The 18,176-nt window shown below is 60.3% G+C and overlaps 1 protein-coding gene, 1 long non-coding RNA gene and 1 other non-coding gene across 5 annotated transcripts; 2 read left to right on the top strand and 1 right to left on the bottom strand.

Annotated features, from left to right (window-relative positions):
* Window positions 1-914: 914 nt before the first annotated feature.
* Window positions 915-12,901, bottom strand: TRIM41 (tripartite motif containing 41). 3 transcript variants are annotated; one of them, XM_089771301.1, is made up of 7 exons: window positions 12,885-12,901; window positions 11,179-12,441; window positions 7,837-7,932; window positions 5,676-5,906; window positions 5,140-5,162; window positions 3,037-3,164; window positions 915-2,701 (listed from the first exon to the last, which is right to left on the bottom strand). In XM_089771301.1, exons 2-7 carry the CDS (start codon window positions 12,046-12,048, stop codon window positions 2,184-2,186), a joined length of 1,866 nt encoding a protein of 621 aa, XP_089627427.1. In that variant the 5' UTR covers window positions 12,049-12,441; window positions 12,885-12,901; the 3' UTR covers window positions 915-2,183. The 3 variants fall into 3 exon arrangements, with proteins under 3 accessions (XP_089627427.1, XP_089627426.1, XP_075769697.2); XM_089771300.1 differs by lacking the exon at window positions 12,885-12,901 and having other exon boundaries at window positions 11,179-12,263; window positions 12,324-12,822; XM_075913582.2 differs by lacking the exon at window positions 12,885-12,901 and having other exon boundaries at window positions 11,179-12,822.
* A 134-nt stretch (window positions 12,902-13,035) lies between these two features.
* LOC142823187 (uncharacterized) lies at window positions 13,036-17,948 on the top strand. The gene is made up of 3 exons (XR_012898484.2): window positions 13,036-14,093; window positions 14,451-14,516; window positions 17,288-17,948. It is a non-coding gene; the product is annotated as an uncharacterized LOC142823187 (long non-coding RNA).
* On the top strand, window positions 15,255-15,327 carry TRNAK-CUU (transfer RNA lysine (anticodon CUU)). Its single transcript has one exon. It is a non-coding gene; the product is annotated as a tRNA-Lys (tRNA).
* Window positions 17,949-18,176: the final 228 nt, after the last annotated feature.

The following is an 18,176-nucleotide window of genomic DNA, read 5'->3' as shown; positions in this document are numbered from 1 at the left end:
GGCCTGCAGTACCACCCCCTTCCACAACAGCCCCCGACCGCACAGCCTCTGTGGGCCACAGCGCTCCACTACCGATCAACGGGAGCTGCAGGAGCAGCGTCTGGAGGCAAGGATGGCACGTGGAGACCCCCTGAGCCGCCCTGCCCGAGGGCTGCCGGCTGCCTCCCAACCCTCAACCAGCATCAGGACGATGACTCCGGACGTGACCCGTTAGGCTTTTTAGAACTCACTCCTCAAAGAATTCAATTTAAGCATCACAGACAGGGCTGGACCAAAAATGCAATCGACTCACCCGTGGGTGCAAAATATAAATGTGTGTGTGCGTGTGAGAGAAAGAGAGATTCTCAAAAAGGGGGCGTGATGCCGACCGAAAAGTTTGGGAACAACTGATCTAGGCCATGGCAGGCGTCTGTCGAACCCGCTCTGAAAGTGAGAGAGATTCCACAACCTCCCCGGGGAATTTATTCCGGTGTTTAACCAGACTGGACATTAGGAAAAACTTCCTACCTGACCTCCTCCTGCTCCAGTTTAAGCCCACGGCTTCTTGTCCTGGCCTCAGAGGTGACAAACCACCATTTCTCTCCTCTCCTCTCATGACACCCTTTTAGATACTTGAAAACCGCTCTCACGTCCCGTCTCGGTCTTCTCTTCTGCAGACTAAACAAGCCTGATTTTTTCCATCTTTCCTCACGTCTTCTAGACCGTCAGTCGGTTTTGTTGCTCTTTGCTGGACTTTCTCAGGCTTTCCCGAAACGTGGCACCAGGGCGGGACACGAGACTCCCGCAGAGGCCGGATCGGCGCAGAGTAAAGCGGAATGACTTGTGTAGCTTTGGAAACGAATTGAATCTCCTTCCCGGACCCACTTTTGGTTGTACCCTGCCCCCAGCTCAGGCAAGACCAAAGAGGCGACGACGAAACTGTACAATCCTCTCTTTATTAATTATCAACATTTCAAAAAACTAAATCTCCATTTCAATCTCGGTTTAGCCAAAAATATTTCAACCTAGCTTTGTAACGGCAACAGAAACGAAACCACCACCAAAACGCAACGCACACAGCAGGGGCGGGCAGAGGGTTTCTAGTGGGGGGGTGTCGCTGGAGACTGGAGCACGAAAGGAAGAAGGGCGGAACAGCATAGACAATAAAATAAATACCCAGCGACCTCGGTGAGAGATGGCAACAGCCTTCCGCAAAGCAGGACTCGCCATGCCAAGAATCGCGTGAGAGTCGTTTAACTCCGGACTTTTAGCTGGTGATTCGCTGGCAGCATCTCACGCTTGCAGGGGGAGTTTCCCGTTGTCTGCCTCGCCTGCGCAGGCTGTTTCGCGCACCCACCGATCAGCGGGCACAGTCCTGTACAGGGTGGCGAAGGGAGCCGGTCCCGGGGAAGTGCGATTCAGGAGCGCACGGCCAACGTGCCTCCCTGGCTGCAGCAGTGCCCTGACGCCCAAGAGCAAGAGGACGGAGGGAAAGTGTGTGTGGGGGGGAACAGGAGGACACGAGGTGGAAAACGCAGGGCTCTGGAGGTTGGATCCAGGGAGGGCAGTGGGGAGCAATGGTTCTGCCGGGCTGGGCTTGGTCCGAACACCTGCGGGGAAGGAAGCGGCGGGGCAGTTGTGCTGGCCGCAGACGAGAAGAGACGGCCGGGAATTAGACCAGCGCACCCGCCGAGGGCCGGGGAGGCGTCAGCTGGCCGGGAGTCTTGCAGCGGGGCCAAAAGCTCCCCGAAAATGTGGGGCGAGCCGAGGAGCAGCACAAGGGGGGCCGGCCCGTGTGTGGGCGAGGGGGCTCGCAATTCCCTGTCTGGGTCTCCACCTCGGGCCAGAGACAGGCTGGGGGGGAGCGGCAGGATGGCGGAGGCAGCGGTGCGAACGCCGCTTGGAAGCGGGGCGGCGGCGCAGCAGGCTCCCGAAGGCCGGGCCGGGCGACGGCGGAGGCAGCGGTGCGAACGCCGCTTGGAAGCGGGGCGGCGGCGCAGCAGGCTCCCGAAGGCCCGGCCGGGCCGGGCGGCGGCGGAGGCAGCGGTGCGAACGCCGCTTGGAAGCGGGGCGGCGGCGCAGCAGGCTCCCGAAGGCCCGGCCGGGCCGGGCGGCGGCGGAGGCAGCGGTGCGAATGCCGCTTGGAAGCGGGGCGGCGGCGCAGCAGGCTCCCGAAGGCCCAGCCGGGCCGGGCGGCGGCGGGGTCAGGTGCAGATCTTGATGCGGGTGCCCTTGGCCAGGATGCGGAAGAAGGGGAAGATGCGCTCGCGGAAGGTGGCGTTGAAGGTGTGGATGTGGGCCATGCTCTCGGCGTTGTAGAAGCACAGCTGGCCCCGCTCGTAGTCCAGGTAGACGCCGAAGCGCCGCAGTTTCTCCCCCGCCGGCAGCGCCGTCTGCTCCGTGGCCGTCAGCGCCTGGTACTTCTTCCCGTTGGCGCCCACGCACCAGATCTCCCGCTTCTGGTAGGGGCCGCCGGTCTTCTCCTTGCGCCGGGCCGTCTCCCGGGCCGCCCCCACCGCCCAGCCCCGCCGGCCGCCCACCTCCACCTCCCAGTAGTGCCGCCCCTCGCTGAAGCCGTGCGAGCCCAGCACGCAGTAGTCGGAGTCGAAGCGCTTGGGGTTGTCGGGCACGTCCTGACGGCGGTCGCCCAGCCTCACGCTCCGACGGTCCAGGGACAGGCTCAGGTGCGGGTGGGCCGTGTCGGGGTCCAGGGTCACGTCGGCTACGGAGAGAGCAGGCAGGGGAGTGAGAGGGGCCACGGGGGGCAGGGTCTGTCCCTCCCTGTGTCTGGGCAGCGCCCGGCCCCACAGGGCCCTGATCCCAGCCGGGACAGGGCCTCTCTCTCGCTGTGTCTGGCACCACGGGGCCCTGATCCCAGCCGGGACAGAGCTTGGCAGGACAGAGGCCATGGGTCAGGACTGCAAGGGAGCAGCAGAGGCCAGGGCAGGTGAGGGCCGAGGCAGGCGGGCCGGGACGCCCACGCGGACACGCCGTACCGCTCCACGCAGGTGGGGCACCCGGGGCGGGGTCCGGGCTCCCCCAGCCGGTCTCCTTTACCTTGCGGGACCTTCTTGAAGACTTTCTCCATCTTCCTCATCACCACGTCCTGCAGGAAGTAGTTGCGGGATTTCTTCCCCACGTCCACCGGCACCGGCTCCGGCTCCTGGAACTTGACACTCTCGCACCTGGCAAGGGGAGCACGGCCGTGAGTCACAGACCCGGAAGGGACCTCGAGGTCGGCACCGTCCCCGGCGCTCGCGGCAGGACCCAGCCCCGTCTGGACCCTCCCTGGCAGGCGTCTGTCCAACCTGCTCTGAAATATCCCCAGGGGTGGAGACAACACAACCCCCCCAGGCAACTTATTCCAGTGTTTCACCCCCCAGACAGGCAGAGTTGAGGACCCCTCCTGTGTCCCCTGGGGGCAGGACGTCTGTCACGGCGGGGGCGGGCCGACCATCACCCGTCCAATCTTTCGCAGCAGAAAAGTCGATTTTCGAGAGAGGAATTTTCTCCTCTCCTTGAAAGATTCTGATTTCTCTCAACCCCCCCCCCAATCGAAATAGTCGACTTAGAAGTCGCACGGCCTCCTGGGAGTCGGAACGCCGGTTCCCTTCTCCTCTACAGGCCGAGCTCTCAGGCAGACTGTATCACCTCACGAGAGTCTCCGAGCACGCCGCCTCACCTCCCCTCTCCGAGAGGAGAGACCGTGGTGCATCATGGGGATCCCGGGAGCAGCGGAACCGCATCCCATGAGCCACTGGGACGGCCCTGCCCCACGGAGTTTTCTGGTATTCAGGTTTTCCAGAAGAAAACATCCCCAAGAGGGGAAAAAAAAAAAAAAGACACGTTTCCCCCCGGCTTTACTCCTTTCACACGTCCACTGTGCCCTCCTCTCAAGAGCTACAAGAGAGAGAGAGATCTCCGAAAACATCCCCTCCGTGCGCAGCGGCCGTCAGAAAAGCAAACTGCACGTTAGGGATCGAGAAGAAGACGGAGAACATCTTACTGCCCTTATCTAAATCCATGGGACGCCCACATCTGGAATACTGCGTCCAGCTGTGGACGCGTCATCCCAAAAAAGATCTACTGGCCTTGGAAAAGGTTCAGAGAAAGGCAATAAAAAATGCGGAGGGGTTTGGAACGGGTCCCATCTGAGGAGAAATTAACCAGACGGAGACTTTTCAGCTCGGAAAAGAGGAGACTCGGGGGGGATAGGAGAGAGGGCGATAAAACCATGACGGGTGCAGAAAAGGTGACACAGGAAAAGCGATCGACTCGTTTCCACAGTAGAAGAACGAGGGGCCACCCCATGAAACGAAGAGGCAGCAAGGTGAAAACAAACCGAAGGAAGTTTTTTCTTCGCAGGGCACATAGTTAACCTGTGGAACTCCTCGCCGCAGGACGCTGCGAAGCCCAGGGCTTTAACAGGGTTCAAAAAAAGAGCTGGATAGATTCCTGGAGGTTAGGTCCAGCAACGGCTGTTAGCCAGGATGGGTAGGGAGGGTGTCCCTGGCCTCTGTTTGTCAGAGGCTGGGAATGGGCGACAGGGGAGGGATCATGTGACGAGTCCCTGTTCTGTCCCCTCCCTCTGGGGCACCTGACCTTGGCCACCATGGGCAGACAGGACACCGGGCTAGATGGGCCTTTGATCTGACCTCGTCTGGCTGTTCGGATGGTCTCTGCCGGAGGTCTCAGCACACACATTCAAAATTCCTGAAGACTCCTGGCCTACCGCCCCCCCAGGACCCCAAGTGACACACCCCGTCCCTCCGATCAGAGAAGGCCGCCAGTCAACCTGTCACACCCCTCGCCGGGATCTGGTTTGGAGGGTCACGTAAAAACATCTGGCACAAAGGGGGCCAGATGGGGGGGAGGGAGGCGTGCGGGCGGAGCCCCAACGGGCTGCCGGTGTGAACAGACTCACTGAGCAAGACTGAAGAGGCCTGGATTCTATTCCTGGCCCTGCTATGTCAGTCACGCCCCGCCCCCTCCTCGTGCCTCAGTTTCCCCAGAGGGGCGCGCCTCGCCAAAGGAAGGCCCGAAGAGCTCGTGAGCGTGCCGGGTCGGTGCTAAGTAGGGCTCATCGGTTTCAACAGACGCAACCTCCCGAGGGGCAATCGGGGGGCGGGGGGATGTTGACGGAAGTACCGCAGAACTGACCTGGTGAAGGTGTCTTTGATGTCCTGAAAAGGGGAAGAAAAAAAAGAAAGCGATTGCACACGAGCGGCCGCCGGACACCGCGCCCACGCTCCGCTCGGCCACGGTTCAGCGAGAGCTCCTTGGCGTTAGGACCCCAGCCTCCCGGGGCTGGAAAAGCCCCCAGGAGGGCAGCCAGTCCAGCCCCCTTGCTTTGAGTACGGGAGCGGCCCCACTGCAAATTCTATTTCGGGCCCAACTGCCTCTCCCCGGAGTGGGCTGGGGGGTGTATCTGTGTCACCGGTCCCTTGGAGACAGAGAGAGGGCAAAAAAAACTGCGCTGCCCAATGCGCCCTCTCATCGTGGCCGCCCATGTGCGGAATAAATTTTAAGCACCCCCAGGCATGCGCGGGTGCGCACCACCAGCCAGCACACGAACCTAGCTGGGGCACTCTGCGAATCGCTGGCTGGGACGCGGGTGGAGGCGGCTTCTGCGGTGGGGCCGCCCATCAGGCAAGGGGCAGGGCCAGGCACAGGGGGCGGAGCCGGGGAGCGCTCACCTTCAGGAGCTGCAGCCCGTCCTGCCGGCTCTTGTCCTCGGCCTCGGCGATGAGGCGCCCGAGGGTGGCGCCCTGCTCCTCCAGCTGGCTGATGTTGCTGCGCTGCCGGGCCAGCAGGGCCTCGCTACGCTCCTCCAGCTGGTGCAGCAGCAGCACCTGCTCGCCGATCAGGAACTGGTGCAGCAGCTCGAAGTCCGACTCCAGCTCCTTCACCTCCTGCTTGGTCTTGTTCTGGGGCGGGGAGCAGGAGGGTCACGGGCGGCGCCGGGCCGAGGCCACGGGGCAGCGGGTCCCTCAGCCCACGCCGCGCCGGCTCAGCGCCTCGGAGCTACCGGCCCTGGGGGCTCCGGGCCGGCTATGCCAGCCACCGGCCCGGCCTGGCTGCAAAGCCGAATCCGCCCCGGCTTCCCCACGGTTTAGGGGTGGTGGGAACATTCCCGCAGGGCAAAGGCCCACAGAGGAACCGGGATCAGGGCTACAGGTGGGTTGGCACACCCCAGAGGGGGGCAGTTTGCAGGAAAAGGCTCTGTCTCCCGCCAGCTGGCCGCCGATTCAATTTCAGCCGCACGGAGCGAGCCGTTTTCTTTCCTTTCTGTAACTACCGGAGGGTTTGGTTTTTTTTAAATCGCCTACATTTCAGCCAGGGACAGGAAGAGATCTGACCGCTGTCGTAGCAGGAAGTACAGCCGTTTCTCAGATGGCTTAAACACGGTTTGTTTTACTCTCTGGGTCTGAACTCCGCCGGTAACAGATTCACTGTTTTATTAGAAGGAGCGCGAGGGAACCGGTCTCTGTTCGCAGACAGGAGCGGGGTATACATTGCCAAAGACAACGCCAGGAGGGGGATGCAAGAGAACTAGCCCCCTGCAGCCAGGACGGGGTAACCTAGTCCAGGGGTTCTCAAAATGTGAGATACTGCGACCCCCCTCTAAGTTGCTCGTGACCCCCCAGGGGGGTCGGGACTCACAGTTTGAGAAATGCGAGCCTAGTCAGTGACACGATTCACAGATGCGTTATCGGTTAACGCGACCAGCGAACGCTCCCAGTAAGTCTGTTACGAACGGAATTCAGACACAAATCGTTATCGGTTAACGCGACCAGTGAGTCTGGTACTAACAGACGTCAGACACACAAATCGTTATCGGTTAACGCGACCAGTGAGTCTGGTACGAACGGACGTCAGACACACAAATCGTTATCGGTTAACGCGACCAGTGAGTCTGGTACGAACGGACGTCAGACACACAAATCGTTATCGGTTAACGCGACCAGCCAACGCTCCCAGCGAGTCTGTTACGAACGGACGTCAGACACACACAAATCGTGTTTGAACTGCGTGAGAAACGGCTGTACTTCCTGCTACGACAGCAGTCTGATCTGTTCCCGTCCCTGGCTGAAATGTCAGTATTTAAACACCCCTCCGCTAGTTACACAGGGAAGAAAACCCCTCGCTTTGTGCGGCTGAAATTCAATTGCCGGCCGGCTGGTGGGGACAGAGCCTTTTCCTGCAACTTTCCCTGCTCTCCACGTGGCTCTGCATTTAACGGGTTTTGAGAGCGGGCAGGAACGCACGCCGGCTCAGCCCCGGCAGCTGGTCCCCGCTACCGCTGTAACGCCCAGCGGCAGGAGGGGTCCCGGGACTGAGCCGGCTCTCCAGTCCCTTGACGTGCAGAGCCGCTTATCGGTCATCGTGTAACCGGCGAGATGCCTGTGGCTTTCGAACATCCCTTGCCCGCAGGGCTCCGGGACAGGGTGCCCAGTGAACACACAGCTGGGGACCCCGGGGAAGGCCGGGCTGTGGGAAAACCAGGGCGCTGTGACCTTGGGCAGCAGGCTACAGATGAAGTCCAGCCCTACCCCGCCTGCAAGGCCATCGGAGACAGTGGGGAGAGGCAAGGGCACTTGGTAGAGACATCGGCTAGAGTCGGAGCGAGTCCCGGCTTGGACTGCCCCGACACGGCCGCCGGCTCAGAGGAGGGCTGAGTTTTCCTGGCCCCGCTTCACCGCCTTGGAGCATCCACTCGGAAGGGGCTGAGAGCGACCCCCCACGGGGGGCTCACGGACACGTAGGGTACCTGGTCCCTGGACGTGACCTCCCACTGCCTAAGTGCCAGGGTGGAGAGCAAACAGAGGATGGGCAGGCGGGGGAACCGGCACCTGCCTTCAGTTCAGCGATTTTCTCCTCCTCGCTCGACTTCTGTTTCAGAACCGCGTCCAGCTTCTTCTTCAGCGGGTCCAGGTGGGCCTGGAGTTTCATCTAGGAAGAACCGACAAATAAACAGTTTTCCCTCGCCCCTGACAGCTCTCTCCCCAAGTCTCCCCCCCCCCCCCGGAGGTTTTCCTTGCTGGGTTTCGAGGCCAGCCAGTCTGACCGCCACGGGCCTGGTCTAGCGGGAAGGAGCATCAGACCGGGAAACCAGGGCTCAGTTCCTGGCGCTGCCGCAAACGCCCTGCGTGAGTTAGAGCGAGCCGCGTGATTTCTCTGGGGCTCAGCTCCCCATGTGCAAAATGGGGCCCAATTCTCCCCTGGTCTGGCCTGTGTTTTGACTGGTGGGCCCAGGAGGTATTTTCTTTACCGACCGGGGTGCCAGATCCTGCACCCTACCGGTGTTACTGATGCGACACGCTCGTCAAGCCAGGGCCCATACCGGGAGGCGTGTGCCGAGGGCACCCCACGCTGGCCGGGAGAGCCGTGCGCTTGCTCTGCGGCCAATCCCAGCGCTGCCACGGCCTCAGCCGGCACCGCCCGCACCTCTGAAGCCAGCCAGCGCAGGGAACAAAACAGCTCTGTCCCCAGGGACACACTTGAGGGTCGCCAGCCTGCGACACGCGGCAGCGCGGCGCTTGGGGGTGGACACTGCGGGTGCCTCCAGAGCATGGGTCAGCATCGGCCACCCGCTTTTTCAAGGGGTGCTCGCTAGATCCATCGACGGACATGCCCCGGCAGCCACCTACCCGGGGGCCAGGACTCTTGTAACTCCGAGGCGTGAGTTGACTGAACTTTTTAGCCTAGGCTAGGCTCATGCCTCCATGCGACTGGAATCAGGGAGGTTAAAACGCGGCGACTTTCCTAAGCGAGGAGTCAGTCGAGGTCTTTACCCATCAGCCGAGAAGGGCAGGCCGTCCCGGCGCCCAGCCTGGCTCGCACCGGTGCGCGGCATAACCTCCCCGAGCGGCCGCTCTGCGCTGTACAGCCCAGGGAAAACCGCTGGGTCAGCCCTCCGCCGTCGGTCTCAGTACGAGACCTCCCCAGGCCGCACAACGCAGAGCGGTAGCTGGGAGAGAAGAGACCCACCAGACAGGGACTGACCCAGCGTCTCCGCTCGCCGGTTTCCCCAAGGCCATACGACGCAGGGCGGCAGCTAGCCAAGTGCCTGCGTATCGGCCTGTCGACGACATCCCGAACCGACGTAGCTGCGATGCGACAGACATTGGTCCGACAAAGCTCTGCCTTTGCCCTCCTTGTCTCTCCGCTATCCCGGGCCCAACGGGCTAACCCCACGGCAAACCCACTCCAAGCCTCGTTAGCTTCCGAAAGCCCATGCAAGGCGCTTTGAGATCCCTCCCTGCCTGGCGTCAGGCGCCGGCCACGCACACAGGAAAAGCTGGCGAGAGAAATAAAATACACGCGCTCGCCGCTCCCAATCGCCTCTAGTTACAGGACTATTCGGCCTGGCTCCTGCCAACCTTCGAGGCGGCAATTTTACCCCGCCCTCTGGGCCCTGATTTGCAGGGCCACGCTGATCGGTATTTGTGATTCGAGCTACGAGAGGACACACAGCCCCCCCAGAGAGCCCAGCACGGATCCAGAATTTCGATCCCTCCGTGGAGGTGCCCCGGAATGAGCACGGAGAAGGCCGGCTCACCCTCGTGACGCTGGGCAACAGAGCCGTAAGCCGACGGCGTCCCTCTAAAGCCTTCTGCGATGCTCGGGGCCTGGCGTCTTCCTGCCTGTCTCAGGTTTGCTGCCGGCTGTCCCCGGGTCTAATGCCTGGATGTGCGCTCAGGGGACCCTCTGTGCCCAGCAGCGCTGGCTCTGGACACGCTGTGATGTCCACTCTGGCTGGGCATTCCCGGGTTGCTGGGTCGGGCTGTGGGTGACCCCTACCGCCCCGTGCTGCTCTGCAGAGACTGTGTGTGTGTCCGTGTGCACCGCCCAGCGAGGGGTGGTCCCTGAGGGCAGGCACGAAGGCCATGGCCTAGCTCAGTGGTCCCCAACCTTTGGGGGCTGCTGCGCGCCAGGGGGCGGGGCTGGCCCAGATAGTTCAGCGGGCGCACATAAATGCCTCGGTGGGCCTAGCCATTGCTCACCCGGCACGGGGAAGGAGTTTGATCAAAGGAAGGGGTGTGGCTACTTGGGGGGAGTGGGTGAGCAGTGGCGGAGAGAGGGGCTGTCTCGAACAGACTGAGTCGAGTCCGGGGGGGTTCAGGGGCCTGTGTACCCCTGCCCCCCAAGAGGTCGAAGGCTGCCTGCCCTGACTCTTAGGTCCGCATCGAGTCTGCGCTGTGCTGTATCTCCGAAGAGCAGCAAAACCTTCTACTCCACTCCCATAGCTCCGCCATCTGTCCCAGCCCCGCGCGAGCCGGCACCGGCAGCCTCCCCGAAGGACGCCATCCGAGAGCCGCAGCCCACGGGAGACCCAACCAACCCTGCTCCCCCAGTCCTGGTCAACCCCACAGCTCCCAGCCGACCCTCCACGTTGTCACCCGCCAGCCAACGAACCCCCCTTGGCCTCCCGGAGCCAACGCGGTACCTCCAGCCACGCGCTGGCCTTACCGGACCCACTGGGGCCCCGGCGCCTCCCCCGGGCACGCCAACGGCTCCCAGACACCCCACCAGGGACGTTAAAAAGCGTGTAACTCGTCAGTCGTGAAGTCGACTTGTCACCTCCGCCACAAGTCCTCAGTCCCAGCATGCGCAGGGTCCCAGGAGAGCGGTAGCTCCCGGGACCCAGCGCAAGGCAGCCTGCCAACGTACGTCCTGGCGGAAGGGATGCGCGTTAGGCAGGTTACATATCGGTTCACTGAATAGTCGAGCAGCCTCATGAATTCTTCTCAGTTACTTAACCATTCGATAGTCCCCGTGGGCAGGGCCGGCAGACGCCCGAGGAGCCCCCCACACTCCGCGCTGCTGCCGCTGTATCAGAGGCAGCAGCGGTGGTGCCAGGCGGGAGCTGGTCTCGGACCCAGCTGCTCTCGTGGACCGACTGCCTGTCTGAGCCGCAGCGGGAGCAGGTCCCAGACCTGTCCCAAGCCAGGACTGAGCCGGGCTGCTGGCCAGCCTGCTAAAAGTGTACCGGCCGGGGGAAAGAGGGAACGACGCACGTCGTCTGCAGCATTAACCGATACGCTTCGGTTACGGGTTAATCGACTACGCCATTACATCATAACGCGTGTAGCCGATAGCACGGACGCGTTCGCATCCGCTTCTCGGTTAACCGGCTGCACTTCTACAGCCGCGCCCGGCCCAGCGGACTCCGGCGACCCTTCCCCACCGGCGTACCTTGTAATCCTGCACCACCTCCTCCAGCGGCACCACGCTGTGGTGCTTGTGGCTCCGGGACTCCCGGCACACCACGCAGATGGCCTGCTCGTCCACCTCGCAGAAGAGCTTGAGGGGCTCTTGGTGTTTCTCGCACAGGGCTCGTCTCTCCAGCGCCACCGGCGCCACGGCCCCCTCGGGCCTCGCCGAGGTCCCCACAGCAGCCGGGGACGCGAGCCGCTGCGGGAGCGGGTGCATCTGTCGGATGATGTGCACCATGTTGGCCAGCTGGAGGTTGGGCCGGAAGTTCCTCTGGGAGAAGGTCTTGCGGCACTGGGGGCAGGTGAAGGGGGGGAGCGGTCGAGGCCGGGGCGCCACGGCGGCCGGGGGCGTGGGCGTCAGCAGCTCCTCCTCCTCCTCCTCCTCCTCCAGGTCCTCCTCCTCCTCCATCACCTCCTCGGCGTAGTCGTCCTCCTCGAAGTACAGCTCGTCGCCCGCCTCGTCCTCCCACATGTCGTCCTCCCCCGGGTCGTCCCAGAAGTCGGCTTCCTCGTCCTCCTCGCTCCACATGTCATCCTCGTCCTCGGCCCCTTCCTCCTCCTCCTCCTCCTCCTCATCGTTGTAATCGGCCTGGTCGTCCAGCTCGTCCTCTGCGCCGCCCAGCCCCGCCGCCTCGGCCGCGTAGCCGGCCCGGCCCTCGCCCGCCTCCTCGCCCCCCCAGAGCTGGGTGATGCAGACGCGGCAGAAGTTGTGGCCGCAGCCGATGGAGACGGGGTCGGTGAAGTAGTCCAGGCAGATGGCGCAGACGGCCTCCTCCTGCAGCGTCTCCACCGCGCTGGGCTGCCCGCCCGGCATCCCCCCGGGGCCGCCTTCCCCGGCCACCGCCGCCATGGGCCCCCCCCGCCCTCAGCTTCCCCCTGCGGGCCTCAGCCCCCCACTTCGCCCGGGGGTCCTCAGCCCCCCTGCTTCCTCCTGGGGGTCCCCCGACCCTCCTGCTTCCTCCTGGGGGTCCTCAGCCCCCCTGCTTCCTCCTGGGGGTCCCCCGACCTTCCTGCTTCCTCCTGGGGGTCCTCAGCCCCCCTGCTTTCTCCTGGGGGTCCCCCGACCTTCCTGCTTCCTCCTGGGAGTCCCCCAACCCTCCTGCTTCCTCCTGGGGGTCCCCCAACCTTCCTGCTTCCTCCTGGGGGTCCTCAGCCCCCCTGCTTCCTCCTGGGGGTCCCCCGACCTTCCTGCTTCCTCCTGGGGGTCCTCAGCCCCCCTGCTTCCTCCTGGGGGTCCCCCGACCTTCCTGCTTCCTCCTGGGGGTCCTCAGCCCCCCTGCTTTCTCCTGGGGGTCCCCCGACCCTCCTGCTTCCCCCTGGGGGTCCTCAGCCCCCCTGCTTCCCCCTGGGGGTCCCCCGACCTTCCTGCTTCCTCCTGGGGGTCCTCAGCCCCCCTGCTTTCTCCTGGGGGTCCCTTGACCCCCCTGCTTCCTCCTGGGGGTCCCCCAACCCTCCTGCTTTCTCCTGGGGGTCCCTTGACCCCCCTGCTTCCTCCTGGGGGTCCTCAGCCCCCCTGCTTCCTCCTGGGGGTCCTCAGCCCCCCTGCTTCCTCCTGGGGGTCCTCAGCCCCCCTGCTTTCTCCTGGGGGTCCCCCAACCCTCCTGCTTTCTCCTGGGGGTCCTCAGCCCCCCTGCTTCCTGCTGGGGGTCCCCCGACCCCCCTGCTTCCCCCTGGGGGTCCCCCGACCCCTCAGCCCCTCCCCCACTAGGGGCCCTGCCCGGCTGCCCGAGGACGCTCTACCCGCGCGCTCTATGGTGGCTGTCAAGGCAAGCGGGCGGCGGGGGGGAGGGAGGGGGGAAGAAGAAGCAGCAGGAGCCTTATTTCCGTTTCCGCCGGAAGTGGCGGCGGGACCTTTTTACCGCTCCGCCACGGGCGCGCGGCGGGGCATGTGACCGGAAGTGGCCCCTCCCCCCGGCGGGCGTTCCGCCGCTCTCCGGCAGGGAGGGGGGAGAAGGAGGAGGACAGCGCGTCATGTGACCGGAACTGCCGGCCCCACGCTCCATTCTTTTCCCCCCGCCCGTTGGGAGGTTCTGCGCGCGGCGCTCCGGCTCGGATCCGCCCCGCCTCCCCGTGTGACGTCACACGCCCGGCCTCCCTCTCGCCCCTAGGGTCCCAGGGGGCGGGGCCTACTTCTGGAGGGGGCGGGACCGCTCCTAAGCTCCGCCCCCAGTGGGGTGGGAGGTGCTGAGGGGGGGGACGCGCTCTGGCTCCGCCTCCTTCTCGCCCCTAAGTTCCAAGGGGGCGGGGCCGATGAAGCTCGAGGGGGCGGGGCCGCCCCTAAGCCCCGCCCCCGGTGGGGTAGGGGCGCTCTGGCTCTGGCCTCTTTCTCACCCATAAGTTCCAAAGGGGCGGGGCCTACGTTTGTGGGGGCGGGGCCGCCCTAAGCCCCGCCCCCAGTGGGGTGGGAGGTGCTGAGGGGGGGCACGTTGCGGAGGGAGGGTGTGTGTGGGGGGGAGTGGCCACCCAGGAGAGAGCTGGAGCCCCCCCCAGCCAGCAGTGCCTCGGGGGTGGTGCACATTGGCATGCGCCTTGGTGCACTGCACAAAATTTATTCCACACCGAAAGAAAAAATTGCGGAAGGGAGGGGGCCCTGCTGAAGAGGCATTTGTGGAGCCTGCCTGGAGCCGGGGGTGGCGAGCCGGGAGGAGACCCCCTGGGGGAAGCAGCGGTGGGTAGGTAAGAGTGCGCCCGTTAGGGGTGCACAGAGATCTTCCGGGGACCGGCCCCGAGTTTGACCACCGGCTGCTCGGCGCGGCGCCCGGGAAGCCTGTCCCCACGACACGCCTAGCGCCCCGCCCCGCCTAGTGTCCCCGGACGCGCCCGTCCCACCCGCCCGGAGCCGTGGATTTCCCGGAGCAGCGTGCGACCGCGAGGGAACAGCCGGCCCACGGCACGGTAAGAGCGCACGGCGGCGCTTTTGCGGCTCGCCGCGGGAGCGAGGCGTTTTTAAGTGCGGCGGGGCCCACCCCAATTTCTAGCACGAGGCTCTCCAGTCCTCTGCTCGCGAGGCCCCTCGGTTCCTGTAGTCGAAGGCCTGGTGCAGGCAGGGCTGTCCCGGGAGGGCCGCCCCGCAAGGCCTAACTTGGAGGTGTCCGGAAAAAACTCCCCGAAACAACTCTGAGGTCCAGCCATGCTGAATGAACCATGTGGGATCCTTGGAGGCACTGGAGGCTGAGATCCATAAAAAGCCAGGGCACGAGGGGCCGTGTTTAACCCCTTTTCACGGGGGCGGACGTATTCCTTCCATCCCAGGTGGTTCCCTCACTGCTGGGAGCCCTCGCCAGCCGGCCTTCCCTGGACGCTGAGCCCTCGGCCCAGGTACGTTTGCGGGAAAAACATTGGGTGAGCAAAAAAACCCCCCCCCAAAAAAAGGCCACGAGGACCAAAGTTGTTGAGAAAAAAAAAAAAAACTTAACAACAACCTCACAAAACAGTTACGGCGCCTTTATATCATCTCGCTTTCCCCATGCCCACCAGAGGCAGAGGGGAAGACTGTCCCAAGCGGCCTTCTGTCCCCGAAAAACAGAAAATACCCGACATTTTACATGTCCGGTATTTTCTGTTTGTTTTACTGGACAGAAGTTGCAAATACTGGACTGTCGGGGGCCAAAACCGGACACATGGCCACCCTGGAGAGCTCCAAATGCCGCCCAACGGATGAGCAGAGCGCCCGCGGTCTGCTGGTGGTGCACATTGCCACCGGCCTCGGCGCACCGCACAAAATTTATTCCACGCGCCAATGGGGGGAAAATGGAAGGGCCCATTTTGAAGCAGTTTCGACAACCTCTCTGGGAGGCAGCCGGCGGAGAGGGGGAGGAAAGAGGGGGGCTGATTTTAACCGGCCACTCTTAGCCCGGGCGCTGGTGGTATCCCCCTGGGGAGACAGAGGCGAGGAACAAGGGGTTTCCTACAGATCCCAGGCCAGACTTTTCCCCCGGGGATGGAAGTTTCTGGGTAGGAAGCAAGTCTGGGGTCAGTACAATATAGGGCTGGACAGTTGGCAAAGCCCAGACTGGAAAAGGAGACAGGCCTATTTTAGGTGAAATTGCATCAACAGCCCGGCTAGCTCAGTCGGTAGAGCATGAGACTCTTAATCTCAGGGTCGTGGGTTCGAGCCCCACGTTGGGCGGCTGAAAATTTTTACCCCAAGTTTTTTATTTTAAACTCTTTTTTCCTCCCTGGCTGTAAAGTTGTGTCTGTTTCCAGGGTCTGGCTGGTCTTGTAAAGGCAGCTAAGTCAAGGAGGGCTCATGTTTCCCCCCCCCCACTCCAAAGCCAAGTTCTGAGCTGGTCTGTCTGCCTGTCTGCTAAACCCAGACCAGCTGCATTTCCTCAGCAACTCAGGGAACTGGGCTGATTTTTAAAGGGGATTGGTCTGGAGACAGGCCAAGAACTGATGGAGCATTTGAATCACAAGCCAAAAGTCCAGCAGCGAAAGTGAGTCCATGTGGTTTTCCTACCCAGCACCATGGGGGCAAAAAAGGGAGGAATGTTGTTGGTGTTAATTCTTTTTTTTTCCTGTGCTTTTCTCAGACATGCCAGGATGTACATTTCAAACACCAGGACCTAGCAAAAGTTTAGCAGTTTATTATTCTTAATTGGATTTACAACCATTTGTTTCCAGCATGATATTGATTAATAGTAATTGCAATTGTAACATGACAGTCAGTATTAATGAACAACAATAATCATTCATAATACATATGCTTGACACAATGGCTCTCACAACTTGGCTAGATTTGCTCCAGGGCTGACTTCAGCCTAACATTGGATACAAGATAAACTTCAAAAACACCAAAAGGTCTGGTAGCACTTTATAGACTAACGTAACATGGAGATGGGATCATGAGCTATCCTGGGCACAGCCCTCTTCTTCAGATGACCAGAGCTTTGAGTTTAGGGTGGGCAGACCCAAAATAAATAGGGGAGAAGCGAGAGGGGGGAAGGAGGAAAAAAAAGGGGGGGGGGAGGAACAAGGAGCAGAAGGTATGAAAATATCTACGTGTCTAGAGTACAGGGATTTTTCGAAAAAAGTGGCCTTTTCTCGAAAAATCTTTACCTGCGTCTAGACTGCTGCCGCGTTCTTTCGAAAGTCAATCGAAAGAACCCGGCGGTGTTTTCGACCGCAGAAAATCTCATTCTATGAGGAAGAACGCCTTTTTTGAAAGTGCTCTTTCGAAAAAAAGGCTCTAGAGGTAATGCAAACCGGGCTTTTTCGAAAGAGAGCATGCAGACAGCCCGGGTGCTCTCTTTCGAAAAAGCGGCTTGCTTTTTCAATAGTACCAACGGTCGTCTAAAAAAAAAAAAAACCCCACAAATGGTCTGGTAGCACTTTATAGAATAGACTAACAAAACATGTGGATGGTTCGTCTATGAAATGCTACCAGATCACTGATTGTAGTCTAGACGCTTTTTTTCGAAAGAGGCTTTTTTGAAAGTATCCTTCAAAAAAGCCTCTTTAGAAAAAGGCTTCCAGTTTAGACGTAGCCAAAGGGAAAACCAAATAAAAGCAGAACTAGTAATCTATAAGCACCTAAAGATCAGAGAGTTAAAAGAAGCAGATAAGGATAAAAGAATATACAAGGTTCAGAGAAAAAAGACCCTTTGGTTTATCGGGAGGTGCATTGCAGTGACTTTTCCGTGCTCTGAGTTTTATAACTATTTATTGAGTGTATCTTGTGTTTGCTGAAGATCTGAAAAGGAGGCTCAAGTTGGGTTTTTAACCTATTTCGAATCTGGTTTTTGAGGGCATTAACTAGCCCTGTGTTTCTCCAGCAGCGGTACAAGTGCCCTTCGGGGTACTCAAGAGAAGTCAACACCACTGACATTTGGAGAAAACTTGAATTTGTGGTTTGAAGTTTGACAGCACTTTATGACTTTTGTACTTCTGACACCCAAAAAGGTCATTGCCCGCCTGGTGACGATGAAGTTGTTTAAATAAATGTGTTGCAAGGGTAGAAAAAAATGGTGCGTGTCTGAAAACTGTAGGGACTGGGGGTACTTCAATTTTTTTAAAAGGGGGGTACTTTTCAGTATTATTTCCCCTGCTCTGTGATCCATGGTTTTTCTCCGTTATTTCCTCTACACTAGGATCAACGTGGTTTCACTATTATTTCCCCTGCACTAGGATCCATGGCTTTACACTTTATTAAAAAAAGGTTGAGAAACAATGGAAAGTGTTTTTAATGAAAGTGCAAGGCAGCCCCCCTGTCTGATGAATGGTTTCAGGACCAGAGCATCTGACTCAATAACAAATTCAGAATGAAATTGGCTAGCCACAAACTCGTGGAAAGCAAGACGTGAACGCACTGAAAACAACCTTGAAGGCCTGTGGAATTTGAACTGCGTTTTATCCTCTGGAACGCACCACTGGTGCGATTGACGTTTCTTCAGATTCACCGCAACTTTGTGGGAAATAAACTACGAGGGGCGGATTGGATTCTTGAAACTGCTTTTCGTTTAGCAGACGCTAAACCGGAGCTAGAAAACCTGGGCAGTTACGTCCTGGACGAACGAACGCGTTACTTTGTCAAAGCCACGGATGTGTACAGTATTTAGGCCGATTAAAAACAATCTACGTGGGGAAAGAGTTTTATTCCGCACAGCAGCGGTTTTCCTGCGCCGCGCAGCTCCACAAAACCCCTTGTTTAAACCCAAGAGGATGACTTTGAATAGACTTTCCCCTTTCCTTTAATATGCCCCTCTCTGTATAGCCATGAAGCTGATACCCCAAATAAATTCAGTTCTTAATCTTCCGCCATTCCGAGTTGAAACTGCATATCTAGTTTCAAACCCGGCCACGCTGGTCGTGTGATGTCTTTTGTAGTATTTAAAAACAGCCCCACAGAGTATCGGGTGGCCAGGTGTCCGGTTTTGAACCAGACAGTCCAGTATTTGAGGTTTCTGTTTGGGAAACAAATTAAGCAAATAGGCCTGTTTGGTATTTTCTAAATCAGATGGAACGTCGATTGTGGTGTCA

This window comes from Pelodiscus sinensis, chromosome 19, assembly GCF_052426305.1.
Source record: "Pelodiscus sinensis isolate ZL-2025 chromosome 19, ASM5242630v1, whole genome shotgun sequence".
Lineage (NCBI taxonomy): Eukaryota > Metazoa > Chordata > Testudines > Trionychidae > Pelodiscus > Pelodiscus sinensis.
Note: the sequence above shows the minus strand (reverse complement) of the source record. Positions and strands in the feature narration are given on the sequence as shown.